Source organism: Fusarium musae, chromosome 4 (genome assembly GCF_019915245.1).
Source record: "Fusarium musae strain F31 chromosome 4, whole genome shotgun sequence".
NCBI lineage: Eukaryota > Fungi > Ascomycota > Sordariomycetes > Hypocreales > Nectriaceae > Fusarium > Fusarium musae.
The window spans coordinates 1,596,501-1,611,961 of NC_058390.1; the positions used below are offsets into that span (position 1 = coordinate 1,596,501).

At 48.9% G+C, this 15,461-nt stretch overlaps 2 protein-coding genes across 2 annotated transcripts; both read right to left on the bottom strand.

Annotated features, from left to right (window-relative positions):
* Positions 1–1,375: 1,375 nt before the first annotated feature.
* Positions 1,376–4,633, bottom strand: J7337_005444 (uncharacterized protein; the record flags this gene model as incomplete). The annotated part of the gene is made up of 7 exons (XM_044823123.1): positions 1,376–1,594; positions 1,648–1,978; positions 2,028–2,198; positions 2,248–2,278; positions 2,329–2,489; positions 2,557–3,776; positions 3,875–4,633. The coding sequence occupies 7 exons, from the start codon at positions 4,631–4,633 to the stop codon at positions 1,376–1,378; spliced, it is 2,892 nt and encodes a 963-aa protein (XP_044681614.1).
* A 2,639-nt stretch (positions 4,634–7,272) lies between these two features.
* On the bottom strand, positions 7,273–8,358 carry J7337_005445 (uncharacterized protein; the record flags this gene model as incomplete). Its single annotated transcript, XM_044823124.1, has 2 exons — positions 7,273–8,302; positions 8,336–8,358. The coding sequence occupies 2 exons, from the start codon at positions 8,356–8,358 to the stop codon at positions 7,273–7,275; spliced, it is 1,053 nt and encodes a 350-aa protein (XP_044681615.1).
* Positions 8,359–15,461: the final 7,103 nt, after the last annotated feature.

Sequence of the window (15,461 nt, forward strand, 5' to 3'; positions counted from 1 at the left end):
GTTGTTTATTTTACTCAAGACCACCAATACTGATTTCATCATGCAGTTCAGAAGATATGTGATGGGGTGAGTTTACGGGGTGACGCCAGGTATATATTTGGAAGAGTTCAAAATGTGGTAGCTGAGTTGATACGCTTTCTCGGCCACCTACCAAAGGAACTATGGCTTGAGCCTGAGAAATGAGACCGCCATTCATCCACATTAACATATGCATATAGTCATTGACCCCTCGTCACCACTTTGTCTGGCTAACGCAGAGTAAGTCTGAGATATGTAATTGATGGCATAAACGCCTTATCTATGTCTATTTGGAGGTAACACTTAACTAACTGATAACCACTCTCTAAAAGCATTGTTGTTACTTCGTGGGTAGTCATAGACTCGTAATGTTGATACATGCTAGAGCCTCCTCTTCTGGCTTGTTGTTCTCATTCATATCTCTGCAATGGATGCATCGTGTCATGAATTATTTCTATAGCGCGGCATTACGTATGTGGCAGCACGCTTCATGCTACTTGTCTGCCCTGTGGGCTTCCTCGATAACCTCCTCTGCCACGTCGGCCACGGTACCAAGGGGATCGTCCTCGTCGACCACCGCGGCCACCACGACGTGGGGTAGAGCTGATGACGTTTTCTCTGTGTTCCGAGATTTCGATGTTGCCGTGCTTGAGACCGTCCGTGGTGTTTGTTCCTGCAGTCACCCCATCTTCGCCTTTTGGATCTTTATTATTTGATGATGGGCATGTAGCGCTTCGACCTGGCATGGTAGGTTCCGCTTTTTCTTGAGCTCTTTGTTTGTCGAAACATCGATCGATGGTGCTATCTCGGACCTTCGCCGCCCTGGAAACTGAAGAAACCGCTTGGTTGTGCTCGGCGGCAACAGGAATGTGGGATCCTGCACTCGCCTTCATAGGAGGCAATGTAACTCGACGATGCTTCCTATATCAGTGACAATGACCATAATATATTACTCAATACTTACTGGAGACATCTGCTTCCCTGTCAACGAGAGGAGGAGCTCATTGTCAACGTCGGCTCCATCAGAGCCCTGAGATGCCTGAGATGGTTCGCTCTTCGACTGAGCACGACGAGAATAGTACGGCAGCTTGTATTCAAAAATTTGACTCTCTGCCGCGTCTCGTTCCTTAGTCACCCCTTCAGCTTCATCTCCACCTTTGACTAAAGCTAGGAGAGTCAGTGGAGTACAGAAATTTGGTACTTTGTGCTTACGCTCTGATACTTTTTCTTCGTCAAGTTTTTTCGCTTGTTTGGTTTTCAGAGCACGACCAACGGCTGCCATAAATGCTCTCTTTCTCTCTCTGGAGTCCGTGGCTGGCGTTGTAGTGTCGCCGCTTCTCGTAATAGGCCGACCCTCCTATGGTCGGCCAGTCACGACTGTCGTCTTCAAGGTCTTCTCATCTTGGTCGGCAACCTCGTCAGACCACTGTCGGCTCGTTTGTGAGCTTACATTTATCAGTCCTTCTTGAGTGGTAGAGCTGTTCGATGCCTCAGAGGTCCCGGTCTCCATGGATTTCCTCATCTTGGCCAACCTGCGAGGGGTGAATGTAGCGGCAACAGGATTCAACCGGGTTCCCTGCAAGCAAAGGTTAGAATCACCAAAGACTATTTATCTTCGGCAGAAACTACCTCTTGCTTGCGATCTTGGGTAACGGAAGCATCCTCTTCGCTGGCTCTGGCTTCAGATGACTTCGGCTGCTCGTTGTTTGCTGTTGTCGGCTTGTTGACTTTTGATAGTTCGGTTCTGGTCTGCTCTGAGGATAGGTCGTTAACAAATCCTGCTTGGCCAGCCGAGGCATCAGCGTCTTCCTCCTTTGTTCGCACAAAGACCTGCTTTGACCAAAGATCGGCGTATCTCCCACCCGCCACGATCAATTCATCGTGGTTCCCCTGCTCAAGTATCTCGCCATTTTCAACTACAATAATCCGGTCTGCGTTCATAATCGTTGAAAGACGGTGGCTTTGTGTATTAGCATAATCTGAAAGACACGGACAAGGGATAAACTTACGCGACGATGAACGTGGTTCGTCCCTGACACAGCCTCTTGAAAGATATCTGAATCTGTTGCTCTGTATCTGTGTCAACCGCACTGGTGGCTTCATCAAGAAGAACAATGTCCGGCTTCTTCAACATTGCTCGAGCAATTGCAATTCGCTGAAGCTCACCGCCAGACAGTTTTCTACTTAAGTCAGCGTATACTTCTATAGTAATGCCCAAGGTTCACTTACACGCCGCGCTCTCCAACCCGTGTCTTGTATCCTGTTGAGGTTAGCAATTGTTTGATATGTATCTCAGAGCTGTGACCATACCATGAGTGAAGCCTTTGATCTTATCATGAATGCAAGCGGCTTGACATGCTTCAAACACTTCCTCATCGGTCGCGGTTATCCTTCCATATCGTACATTGTTCATAATCGTGTCGTCAAACAGAATTGGATTCTGAGGAACGACTCCAATTCGATCGCGAAGACTGGTTAGTTGTGTTAGTGCCAAGTGTTAAAGTGTTTGAGTGGCCATTAGTTATGACCAGGTCTTACCTGAACAGATCAACATCTCGCACGTCTTGGCCATCAATGCAAATACGACCATCGCCCACATCGTAAAATCGATCAAGGAGCTTGATGAGGGTAGATTTTCCAGCTCCAGTGGCGCCCACAAAAGCAACTGTCTGACCAGCAGGAACATGGAAGCTGACATCCTTGATGATGCCCTTCTTCTTGTCGTAACTGAAAGAAACCCGCTCAAACTCGACCTCCCCAGCTACGAACTTCAACGGTCTAGCTCCCTTCTGATTTTCAACTGATGGCTGAGTTCTCATGATGTCCAGCAGGCGCTCGGCATCGATGAAATCATCACTTACGTTCTTTCCTAACTTCGCAAAGAACTGAAGCGGCGATGTCAATTGCGCCCAATACATCAAAAGCATTGCAAATTGTCCAGGTGTTGCGTGGCCTGCTCTGATACGGTAGACTGCCAGAAATGCGCTCGCGAGAAGACCAGATGTCAGAACCAGGGTTTGAAATCCGATTGAGATATACCACCCAAGCACATACTGCTGCTCTCTAAGCCAACGATTTGTGACTGCATTGGCGTGTCTATTGTCTTCGTAACCGATCTGATTGAATGCACTGACTGTCTGCCACCCAAGGAAGCCAGACTGGCGCACATAGTGTTCTTCATATAGTGCATTGACACGGTTTCGACTTGCAGCTTTGGAGTTAGCAACAAGTCTGCTAGCAATAAGAAGGAAAAATACACCGGTAGCCACGGTAATAAGTCCTTCGTAGGGCCCGAAGGTGATAGAAAGGTAGACAATAGCCACCCCCATATCAATGAGCATGGGCACGGCATAGAGCAAGACGTTCTCAATAACGTTGGAAACCGCACTGCCTCCATAGATCGCCATCATCATATCTGATGAGCTTTTTGAGTCGTGGAAGTCTGCTGAAAGATGCATCATGTGCGAGTAGGCTGCTCGTGTCAATGCGTCGTGGGAATAGTACTTAACAGGAACCCAGAGCCATTGACGAACTAGCTCGATACCCGACTCAGAAGCAGCTAAGCGGAGGGCAGCAAATACAAGAACCGAGATCCACGGATTACTGTTGCCAGAACCATTCAGGCTGTCCATGATAATGCCTGTCTGGCGAGGGATGAGTAGATGAAGAGCGTTGGATGCGAACAGGCATAAGCACACGGCCGCAGCACGAAGTTGCAGGCCAACATTACCGACAGGCCAGACGTATGGAAAAAGAATCTTGTGATGAGTCAGCGCAGTGCCCCTTACATAGTCATAAGCAGTGGTATCAGTGGGGAGGCTCAATTGGTGAATATGTGTATGCATTCTTTACTTACCTTAAAGCCTTTGGCGTACTCAAACCAGTTTCCACCTTCCTGGAACCTCTTCTTCATAGCCTCCTTAGCCTCTCTCTCTCTGCGTTCCCAGCTATACTCCGGGGCCTCTTCTTCTTCTTCCTCGGCCTGGAGTGTCGACCCATACCCAGATTCCTGGCTGGTCGGACTATTAGGTGATGTAGTTGTGATTTTGGGCAACAATGGTTCCTGCTCTTCATCGGATGTCAATTTTGCAGAAAAGCCAACAGTGAACAAAATAGTGAGTGATATGAAAGACAGGCAACGAATGCTGATGCTAACGCTTATAAGGATACCGAAGACATCGAAAGGGGAGAAAAGTCCCAAGATAGAAGACAGTACGGTGATTGCAATATCAAAAGACAGGCCAAGCAACCAAGACCCGATGAAAGGATAGAAGGGGCCCTCGTCAGTATCGAGGCAGTGACTCAGTTGGATCCCGAACGCCAGAACGCAAGCCAGATGTCCAATGATGATGTGATCCTCCGTTGGCCAGCTCTGTGAGAGGACTGCCCGGACCGCAAGCAGCAACAACTGGACAGTGTATGTCAGGATGCACGGGAGGTAGAAGGTGAGTGTCAACCGTCGGCTGGGACATTCCTTCTTTCTCTCATCTTTGCCAGAAGAGTGTACTGTACAGGCTGAAACGAGTGAAGCGAAGAAAAAGTAGATGAAAACGAGAGCTGGGTACAAGTAGTACAGGATCACCAAGGCGGTTTCCGCGGGTGAGCTTGCCGCCATAGTGACTAAGTTTGGATCGAGCATCTGCATTGATGGGGAAGATGAAGCTCTGAAGATTCCAGATAAAGTCGACTGAGAGAATGAGCAGGATTCCAATTAAGTGGCGAAGCTAGCAACTTGAGAGCAAGATAAGTGAGCAAGCAGAAAGCGGCCAAGAAAGAGTGTAAGAAGTATCCTTGAGGGAAAGCGAATGACAAGAAATTGGGCAAAGGGCAGCCTCTCGATCCGCCGTAGCAACGATTGCACTCACCGGTCGTAACCGGGGTGTAATACTGAAAACGGGAACCGGCGTTGAAGGAGAATTTGAGATGTAGAAGTTCAGTTTAAGGCCAAGAGTTGAGGATCACAAAATGCGGTGGAACGTAACAAACGGGATCTCTCCTGCGTGTTTGCGTTCGCACTAGGCTGCTTCTTTCCTTCCTCAAGCTACCTAAACAAGGTACAGTCAATCAGGCAGGTCAGCTGCTTCAGGTTGTGATTACCTTACCAAAATGTCTTGGTTTGTCTGGTATGCGCGAAGGTGCGATGCGCGGTCGGATGTTCCAGGTTGGCCTGTCCTGTCCCGTCCCGTCTGTAGGTGGCTCGGGTAGTACAAGACAGTTTAACCTCAGGTGAGGTGAGGTAGACGTCAGCGGTGAAAAAGTCTTCCTTCTCACGCGCTCATCCAAAGGTCGGTAGATCTGAAGCGAGACCCGTCCAGTTCTTTCGGTGACCACGTGCGATTCAGCATGTATTTCCAATGCTTTCTTCGCAATCAATTGAGTCACGAGGACACAATGGTGATGTCCTTTCGACAAGGGGATGTGGATAGGTAGGAAGGCGCTTTCGCTTTGGCGAGCTTAACGGTTTTCCCTTCGCCTAAAATCTCCCCCGACTAATGCGCTTGTTATTGAAGCTCGGCCTCAAGAAAAACTTGAAAGCAGCATCTAACAGCACTGGTACGTCGATATTTGTTGAAAATGCCCAGCGGATGTTTGTTGCTGGGGCGTCGGGGGATTTTCACGCGGTGAGGCAATGAATACCTTATATGATGATGCTTGTCAGAGTCTATTAAATTGGGAAGTCGAGCGCAACTCCAATTCGATTTCTCGCGGAACTGAGAAGCTTTTCGAATCCGGCTTGCAAGCAGAGAATTTGAAAGAAGTAACCCGAGCGTTTTCAGATTCGTCCAGCTTGAAATATATTCAGGGCAAAGTTCGATGTGGCTCAACTTCTCAAAGGGGCATACTTCCTTGACTTGCGACAAGGATACATTAGTCGTTACGAAGCTATCCTTATGGGCCATACCCACTCCAGTCTGGCCATCTTCACCGGCTCATGCGCCTTGCAAAGGCTGATTGGTGTATGGCCTGTCCTCAACGACTTGGGATCGCCTCGCAGAATGGAACCCCTAGTTTACGGCTAGCAGCGATGTTACAAGGAAACGTGATGCTGTCACCGCTGAATTACCGACCGCTGGGGAGATCTTCAAGAACCTGCATTCCCCCCTGCTGCAGCCCCAGCCCCAGCCCCAGTCCTAGCTGAGGCTCAACCCAAACTCAGAATGCTACAACAATTTGGTTCTTCTCTGCGGACTTCTCTATAACCTCCTACCGATTCATACCGGCGGGCTCGAGCTCAAACCCTGTTGCGCTTTCTTATCTAGCGGTATCACTGTCGCAACATATTAGCTTTCTTCGGAGCTATACGATTACACTACCAGACCTCAAGTATTGAGCTATGCTTTGTCAGGCCAGATCAAAACAGATGGGACTGAAATCACAACATTGCCATCAACTGTTCTGCGACTACATGCAGGCAATACTGATCACGGAAAGTCCGTTCGTCATTTCAGGTACCCCAGTGGTAGAAACCCGGTGGACATGGATTTCATTTTGTGTTCATCCGACTTAGTTAAACATGGCGTTGAGCATTTTACATCAGCCCAGTTTCTTCAACCCTGCTCTCCAACTATTGATACGAATCACCTCATTCAATACCATGACGTGCAGGCTCGCGATGGCGATTGAGAATTTGGCCCATCAACCTAGTGGGTCACTCCGATGCCATCACCACATTCGGCATGCTCTAATGCAGACGTTCGATTAGCTGCAGGGGAAACATGAGATCTGGATCACCCCACACTCTTCGATCTGGAACAACGCGATCCACCTCGCATTTAGGCATTTGACACGCTCACAATGTTTCAATCTGTGAAAGCTCCAACAAATCCCAGAACTTAGTTGGACATGTCTGCATCACTGCTTCATTTAACGTGAGTTCAGCAAGCAATGAGCATACTATAACGATGTCCACTGAAGGAGGGTGAGCGTCTTAGGTCATTGAGCTTTTAAAGCACGAGAGGATAAGCACGACGAGCAGATCACAGCTAGCTGGTTCAGCTGGTAAGAGCTCGCCCCTCTTTGCATTCCATTGGAAAACCAGTTGATCTTGACTTCTGGATTGCTGGATAATATAGAAAGACACTGGCTAACCTCCCTTGATACAGAACGCTCACAACATGTCCCTCACAAGCCAAAACGCCTTCACCCATAATCGTATATACAGAATAGATTTTAAATCCGTCCGCTTCCGAAAACCTCAATCCAGCTACAGGATCGCGATACCCGAGGCGGCGGTACAGGATTATAGCCTCGTCACTAAAATCCCCATGAAGGATTCCAACTGATACCATCAACGGGGTGGGGTGGAGGCCCCATGCCGGCATATACCTCGGATTCGGGATGATGCAGTGGTGCCATGCTGTTGAGCGGTTGACTCTGCATCTGCATTGACCCTTTGCTGTAAGGGTTCATTGGCATCTCGAAGATTTCCTCCCCAACCTCTGATGACGAAGCATGGCCTGTCTGGAAAGGCTGTGACCACGCTGGTGAGACTCCCTCAAACTCTGGAGTTGGCACACCTAGAGATTCCGTGGGACTGGTGCCGCTATTGCATGAACCTCGACGATATGGGCTCATGGGGTCATTGTCGGGCTGGAAGGCTGGTGAGCAAGAAAGCAGTCCATCAACTGTCTTCTTGGCTTCATTGGCGATATATTTCTGAATCAGTATACAGTTGCAGTCTGTGTGTTGCAACAGTTGCGTTTTCAGATGATATATCTCAGCTGTCAATGAGTCGAAGCAGGAGGAAAGATATCTGTTCTGGTCTTCCATGGCTTGTTCCTGGGATGCAAGGGCAGATGCTTCGTCTCGTTTACGAAGACGACACTTGGTCGCTGCTATCCTGTTGCGTTCAAGAATGCGTCGACGTCGAGGGTCCTTGGGAAGGTCGTCCTCATCAAGCTCAATCTCCTGATGAAACTTCCCCAACTCCTTTGCTCCTCCTTTAGGCTTGCGGCCTCGCTTCTTCTGCTTTGGGGAACTGGGCACAGCTACTGTGCTACTATCTTCTTTAGGGGTGATGATGCTTAACTGGGAATGTTTTCGGTTTCGAGCCCGGCGGACAGGCCTTTGCTCGACCTCGCTACTTGGTAATGTAGCCAAAAAAGGAGGAGGGCCACTATGAGTATTGGATGCCAGATTATACTGGAATGGCGCTTGCAGGAAGCTGAGTGCCAGTTCTTGTGGGTGAGAACTACCTATGGCCTCTTCAAAGAAGGAAGGGTCTTGAACATGTGCAGGAACAGGCTGGCATCCCATGTTTCCTCGACTTGTGGGCGATGGTGTTCTAGTATAATATGGGGAAGGGGTCATATAACACCCTGGTGATGGGGTTGCGGTCATGATGTTCATGGGATTTCCAAAAGGAGCTTCCATGTGGTGAGGATATGAGTGTATAAAGGCAGCCATTGGAGTCTTGTAGTCTGTCCGGTCGAACAGATTGCAGTAGATTCTTATACCGGGTTGCTCGGCAGAGATAGAAACGCCAAAGGTCGAAGTAAGAGTTGGATGGTTGGCCAGTCTTTGGTCAATTGGATATAGCTGCTGATACAGCAAGGCAAGAACAATACTTTGTTTTCCGTATTGGCATAAAGAGATCAAAGAGGAGGGGACCAAGCGAATAGCGACTGAAAGACGGGGGGTTCACTCAATATATGATAGGTATGATCCGAACGCCTTTACTCTAGGTCTTACGAAACAGTACGTTGTACTCAACACTCATCCAGGGAACCAGGCCCATCAAATATGCACGGCAGCTTTCACCCCAGTGCAGCCACATTATACCAGCACACCTGGTTAGTGCTCAACCAGAGGACGGCATAATCCAGGCAAGGCCGTGAGGGGAAAATAGACTTTCGATCAAAGTGGGAGAGCTTTAGACAACGCCTGCCATTGCTTCTGCGGCATTGCTGGGGCCAGCAACAGGCCCCCCAATCACTCACATATCTTCCATCTTATTGGTCCGGACTCCTCTCGGATGATAATCTTAGTCCCATGTCTCCTCAGAGATACGGAGCCTGCACCAGCTTCCCACAGGCCCGGAGAATGTGCATTGACCTGGACGCCTTCGCATAATAACACATCAATCAAGTCTTAAGGCTAACGGGGGACACATGTTGTGATCTGCCTACGACTCCGCCATCCGTCTCGTTTCGTCCTGAATTGAGTGGGCTTCGAACTAAATACGGAAGTGTGCAAACCGTTGTACCTGGAAGTAGGCACGGTGGCGTTTGAATTCCCATACTCCTGGAAGAGGTACTAGTATTTCCTTCAGACGAGACTTGGCCAGGCCTCAATAGTTTCGGCCGCCATCAGAAGCCACATCATCTGCATATTCTGGACCTGGTAAACCAATTCAAAATGAAAGGGAAAACATCAGAGGTTTAAGTCTCGATGTGGCAATACCTCTCCTTAAGCTGGTGTGGCACTTATCAAACTGAGAGGAAACGGTGAGTTCCGAGGGTTGTTCTGACCTCAGTTTAAAGAAGCGGCGGGCCAGCACCAACGTCGTAAGCCAATTGCTGAGCATGATTGATCTAGACTCAATCACGCCAATAAGCCTAAAAGACGATCGCTGCTTATGCAATACTTTCATGGCGATGGTCGAAGGATGTTGCATTGCATAGCAAGTCGACAGCGGCCGAGCCCAAGCGGCCTGCTTGTTATGTCACAACAACTCGGCCGAAGACTCATGAACGAAAGCAACACTGCATCGGAAAGAAAGCTTGATCCTTGGCAAGCTCCATGGACCCCAGGCCCGGCCCATATCTTTCTGCATCCGAGATGGGCGAACTTTGGGACTAGACAAGGTACTAAGCTCGTGGGAAACTGATAAAGGACTTGAATGCTAGTAGGATATGAACATATCTTTTTAGTTCATCCTCAGCAGCGAACCAGTGGGTGAGATGATCAGCAAGCTTTCCGACCGCAGCGATGAACTAAGGCATCAGATTGAAGGTAAGTCAAGACATGTTTGGCATGGCGCAGAATAGGCCTGTGGTTCAAGTTATGCACAGCAATTGATGTGAGACTTGATGAAGCATCTGCGGGGTCAGTTATCGGCAAGCTGATGGGGTCTACGATAGCATTACAGTCGAATGTCTACCAGGTGCAGGCGTATGAACGATCGGATACAAATCAACAGCACAATTTGGTCCCTGATGCAACTGCCGTTGCTTGGATGTATCTTCAAGGACTGTATTCAGTACTGTCGATCCTGATAACTGACTGCTTCGTGCGTTGAAGCCTCGATGCCAGATTTATGGGTGGCTAGTGATCCTGGATTTCGATAAGCTCGCTTCTCAATCGATCATGAATGTGTTTGGGCAGTTCAATACGGCACAGGCACCACCGTCCGTCTAGCAGCAAGGTGCATGCATAACGAGGATCAAGGTTGATCGTTGGTGGCGCTTTTGGCGCTTTGGAGTCGAGACCTTGCGTCCTCAGTGAGCCACAGGACACAAGGTTTGCCGAGTTCCTGGAAACTGTGTGACCGTTGAACCTCTGCTACAGCCCCTCGACCCCCGTTTCACTTTATCGACAAAGCGTTGAATGGCTCTCTTCACGCCTTACGAGGCTTTGAAGCTCGGACAATCGGTACCTCGATACGTGGCGGCAGGGCCTTACATACAGGAATGGAACAGACAAGAGAAAGATGTCGGGTCTCGAGAATAAGCTAGTGATTGAGATCAAGATGCAAATCGTTCGTTCTCTGGTGGCTCTTGCATTTCAGGTAGCCACAAGTTAAGATGGGCTGACCACACCCATCTTTTACGAAGTAAGCGAGTGCAACATCATCAAGCTTTCCCCGTTGAAGGAACGAAGTTCTCCTCGAAATGGTCTCCTTCTGCCTTGGTTTGCTAAGGCACAGCTCTCCAGTATCTCTTTTCTGCGCCACTGTTAGATACGATATGCAATGCCAGACCTTCGTGGTAAGTACTTTACACAGAGATGAAGCATTCGTACATAATAACTAGGCTAACCGGGCTCCTGGCTCGAAGCCCACTTGGTGTTCCGGGATCGACAGGCGCCCGCAAAGATTTCTATCCTCTTTCGGGAATAAACAGATATTATGGGGGATTGCCCTCAGGGAGTAAGAAAACTCGAGAGTTCAGGAGAGGATGCTAATATGAAATCAGTAAAGGCCCTCTAAGCTAAGACTAGAGTTACCTGTATATTTTCGTCATCTGGGATGGAAGCACTGACTTTTGTTTCATCACCCTAGGATAGATGTCGTTTTGCTCCGCAAGTGGAGAGAAATCTTTCTTCAGAACATCACCAACTGGGATCGGAGGGCGCCGATAGAAAGAGTTGACTAGCAATCCAAGGTTGAAGAGCCGCTGATCACACTCTAGTCTCAGCTAATCATGGGAAACTAAGCCAAGAGCATCAATTTCCTTCGCTTGGCTAACAACCACCATCGAGCCCACTTTACACTGGCTAGACTGGGAAGAGGATACGGCTATGTGATGCCCTCCATCAGCTACGAATACTGCACTATAGATTCGCTCTGCCACTGTCGGGCATAAGCTCCTGCTCCCCAACCCCGCTCCAGAATGCAACGTCAAGCCAGGCTGAGTTGGCGGGGGAATGATCCGCAACGCATCGGAGAGGCAATCGACAATGGCTTAGTTAAACCTACAGTAGTCTGCAACTCTTAAAGACAAAGTTCACAAGTCCATCGCCTGTGCACAACAACTCCCGTGGAATCCACGCTATGTGGCTGTTGTGGACATGAAACCGACCCTGGATTGGACTCATTGCACCTAGGAACAGTTCCAGGGGACCGGACTCGAATTGGTTCAAAGCCATGATCATTCCTATCATTATTGCAGTACGATTATTCTCCGTAGGGCTAGTATGGGTTACCTAGCGGGTCCGAGTTTCCCGGCCGGGAGAACTCCTCAAGGTACGGAGCTGGTAAAGCGTTCATCATAAGGATAATATTGTGACTGATTTTTCAGGTGAGGGGGCTTTTCTTATAGCCTCTTCTGTAGGCATTGGCGATTTCTTACCATGCTGCCATCCCGAGGGCTCCTCCGATCATTACATCTCCGCAGTCGTGTCCAGTCAGCATGCATCTGCTAGAGAAGACGTGTCCTCTCTTTCCATGAAATGCGAGCTAGGCTTTGTGGATCGATCAAGACCCTAGTCTATTAAGAAGCGTTGAGTTATCTCAGAGGGATATTCCCGAGAGTGTGGAGAGAGACAACAAGACTTACACTTCTGGATGTGCGCACGGATCTCGTGCTCGAGGCAGACAGGGTGTGGACCTCGAAATTCCCTCCCATTGTGCCATCCACAGTTCGAGACGTTCCTGAGGAGGGTGGTTCCTGGCTGTCTCTACGGACAGGGGATTGGCGCAACGATAGCCCCTCCTCGACAAGGTTTTGATGGACTGGTGAGTGTTGTGCTAACCACTGTGCCCTGGTAGGAGAATGGCACCTGTCATCTCTTGCGTGGACTCGATGCCTTTGACATCACACCCTCAGGGAATCGATTATTAACGAGAGGCTAGAGGCTGCACTGTTAGATGCACTGTTAGATGCACATGCAGCTCGTGCCACAGGCCGATGAGAGGCTTGATCTGATCACCAACCATCTTCTTGGCCTGCCCGTTGTTTTGGGTACGAGCTCAGCCCATCCCCGGCCAACACTACGCATGCAGGCTAATGGATAAACAAAGCAGTATCCTCGTCGTCCCTCTACGAATATGGATATTCCAAGGCAGTTTTGCAAGGAAGTTGCTTGCAAAGTGGGATGCTCTGACTCTCGCCAAAGCAACTCCAACATCGCAACAACGATTCCCCTCCAAAAATGGTTAAACCTACTGATCTGCGCTACCCGGCTAGCCCTTGTTAGCAAACGGTTACGTGAAATCCGCCCCAAAGATCTTTGGGTACTTGATCACATAGATACGATAGCAAGTGGCTGCGACTTGCGCATGTGATTCTTATTAGTCGCAGCAGACTCCGACTTACGTATCGTGAGTGTCTTCCTGGCGCAATCACACCCCAAGAACCATTTTCCCCCGTTGCTAGACAGCATGCAAAGTCTAGCATGTTGACTGGTATCTTGTATCTCGCTATTCGTAGCAAATGACACTGTCAATCACACACCCTCCAGCGATGATCTTTGTTCACGATCTCCTCAGCAGATCTGTCTGTATTAGGCAACTTGGAGAGTCCAACTACTAAACGGGTGAGATCCAGATCTGGGCCATTTTCAGATAGTCCGATTAGTGAAGATGGCCAAGCCAAAAGTGGCCAGGCGGCATCAAGCTTAATGCCCTTGATACATACTGTAGCAGATGACCCAGGCCAGGTCAGGCACTCAGGGCATCGTCGGATGCAGTCTTCCTTGGGGCGTTTATTCTTGATCACGTCTAAGAGCCTGAGTGCATCCACTATCCAGGGTACAACATATGTATGGCCTGATTTTCACATTTAGCAACGGCCGTTTTACTCGGCAGTTACGCTAAAGAACAGATTATACCCATCTCGTGGGTGAAACAAACACGGATATAACTAGTTCAACGACGTACCAATAAGTGGACCTCGATAGTCAAAGCGCAAAGTCCTCTCCACACCAGTTTTATCGAAGAGGGAGTTCTTCGCGATGAGTTATATCTTGGTCACCAAGCCAGGCTTTTAGAATCTAGTCGTAGTGAGTTGCCGCGGCTTGTGTCACCAGTCAAGTCTCTGGTTGGTGCAAATGCAACTCATCAGACAGAGTGACATATCGGATCCACGGCTGAATATGCAAATATTCAAAAAGAGATAAACCAGGCCGTCCAGTGACCATTGCCGCTTATTAGCAACTGAGTGAATTTCAGGACCTGTTGGGAGAGGAGATGCCCCATCTCCTGAACATAGTCTCAAGACATTCGGAATGAAGCGTCTTAATGATCACAGATGTGTTGCACCAAGATGATTTATCCCGGACCGACGAAACATAACCTCGACGGGCGCAGTACCCGCTTGAAACCCAGTTATCAAGGAAGTCAAGGGTACAAGCATACTCTCGGGCTCTTGGTCAGAGGCTCAAGAATTTCGACAAGAAGCTTAACCTCGATGACCCACATGCACGGATGCTGGCCTGCTACAATGTGCTCTGTAGTAATCACTAAACGGAAAAGTCGCTGCTGCCATGCCATTGACAGGGTATGGAATGCTATCCGAGTTTCCGAGACTGGACCAACCGTATAGGGAATTTCATTTACCACGATCAGCAACAAGGATCCTGGGCCTCCAACCGTTCTTTTACTACTGTTTCTGTTGCTATTTCCAGGTACGAAACAGTATTGAGCACGAAAGCACCGGTCCTTACGCTTGGACACTTTCTTGCTGTTTCAAGTGCAGCCTTGTCCTCGAGTCTTGGATTTTGATACTTTCTCGTGTCTTTGCATCTGTGCTGCCGGAGAAGCAATGACCGTTGCAGGGATTCAAGGTATTTTAGAGTTGGTGTTTGGCGTTTGGGCCTCTAAAAACACCTGGTATTAAACTTGTCACCTAGAAATTATGCATTAGTTGCTTCGGCTCAAATCGATCTGAGATGACACTATCTCGTCAGGCAAATCCCGCTCCCTCGACTCGCAACTTGCAGTTGATTCCTTGAACATCCGAATTTTCATCGATCGATCGAGCCCTTGCTTGAGACTCTAACGACGATCAAAGTTTCACGGGAAAGCATTGCACGGAGCATGAGGAGCCCTGGATGTCACCTTGAGAGTTTAACTTGTAGTCACAACTGCCGTGGTGGATATCGTGGCTTCCGAGGCCCGGACGTCCCCGATGTCTGGAGCGACTCGAGATATCGGCCGGGATCTCGGCCTGTCGAGCTTGGTTGACGATAGCCGACTTCGGGGTCTTGCATCAAAACGAGGCTTTGGTGAAGACAGCCATGTTTCATGTGTTGTGGGTTATGTTCCGCTTTGACATCCTGCCAACGCCGCTTATGTTGTAAACAAGGATATCTGTGGCCATCATCTTGCTTCCCTGTTGAAAGGCATGGCCTACAATGGTGATAGACCTGATCCATGCTGAACATCAAACATCTTGATTGTTTCTTGCATGACTGGCTCGGGTTGAGCCCGTCTCTGAGTCATATGCAGAAGGATGTAATGGGCAGCACCAACGTCTGTGGTTTCTTGCAGGGGACAAGACGTGGTAAGATGCCGAGGAGGGTATCAGACAGTTTTAAACCCCCCGTTTTGATTCCCTCTCGGCTACTAAGGGCTTAAAAGTTCTCCTTGAAAAGTTGGGGGGTCGAGGCATGCCCACATACTTCGAAGTTGAACTTGAAGCTCTCGGCAGTCACTCATTGATATTATTTAGTTATCAGGCCAATTTCAATGGACGAGGACAAATTGACTGCTTTTCCATTCATCTTTTACTGCGACTGGTTCCAAATACGCTGGATCTTACTTGGATTTGACTTTGTTTGAG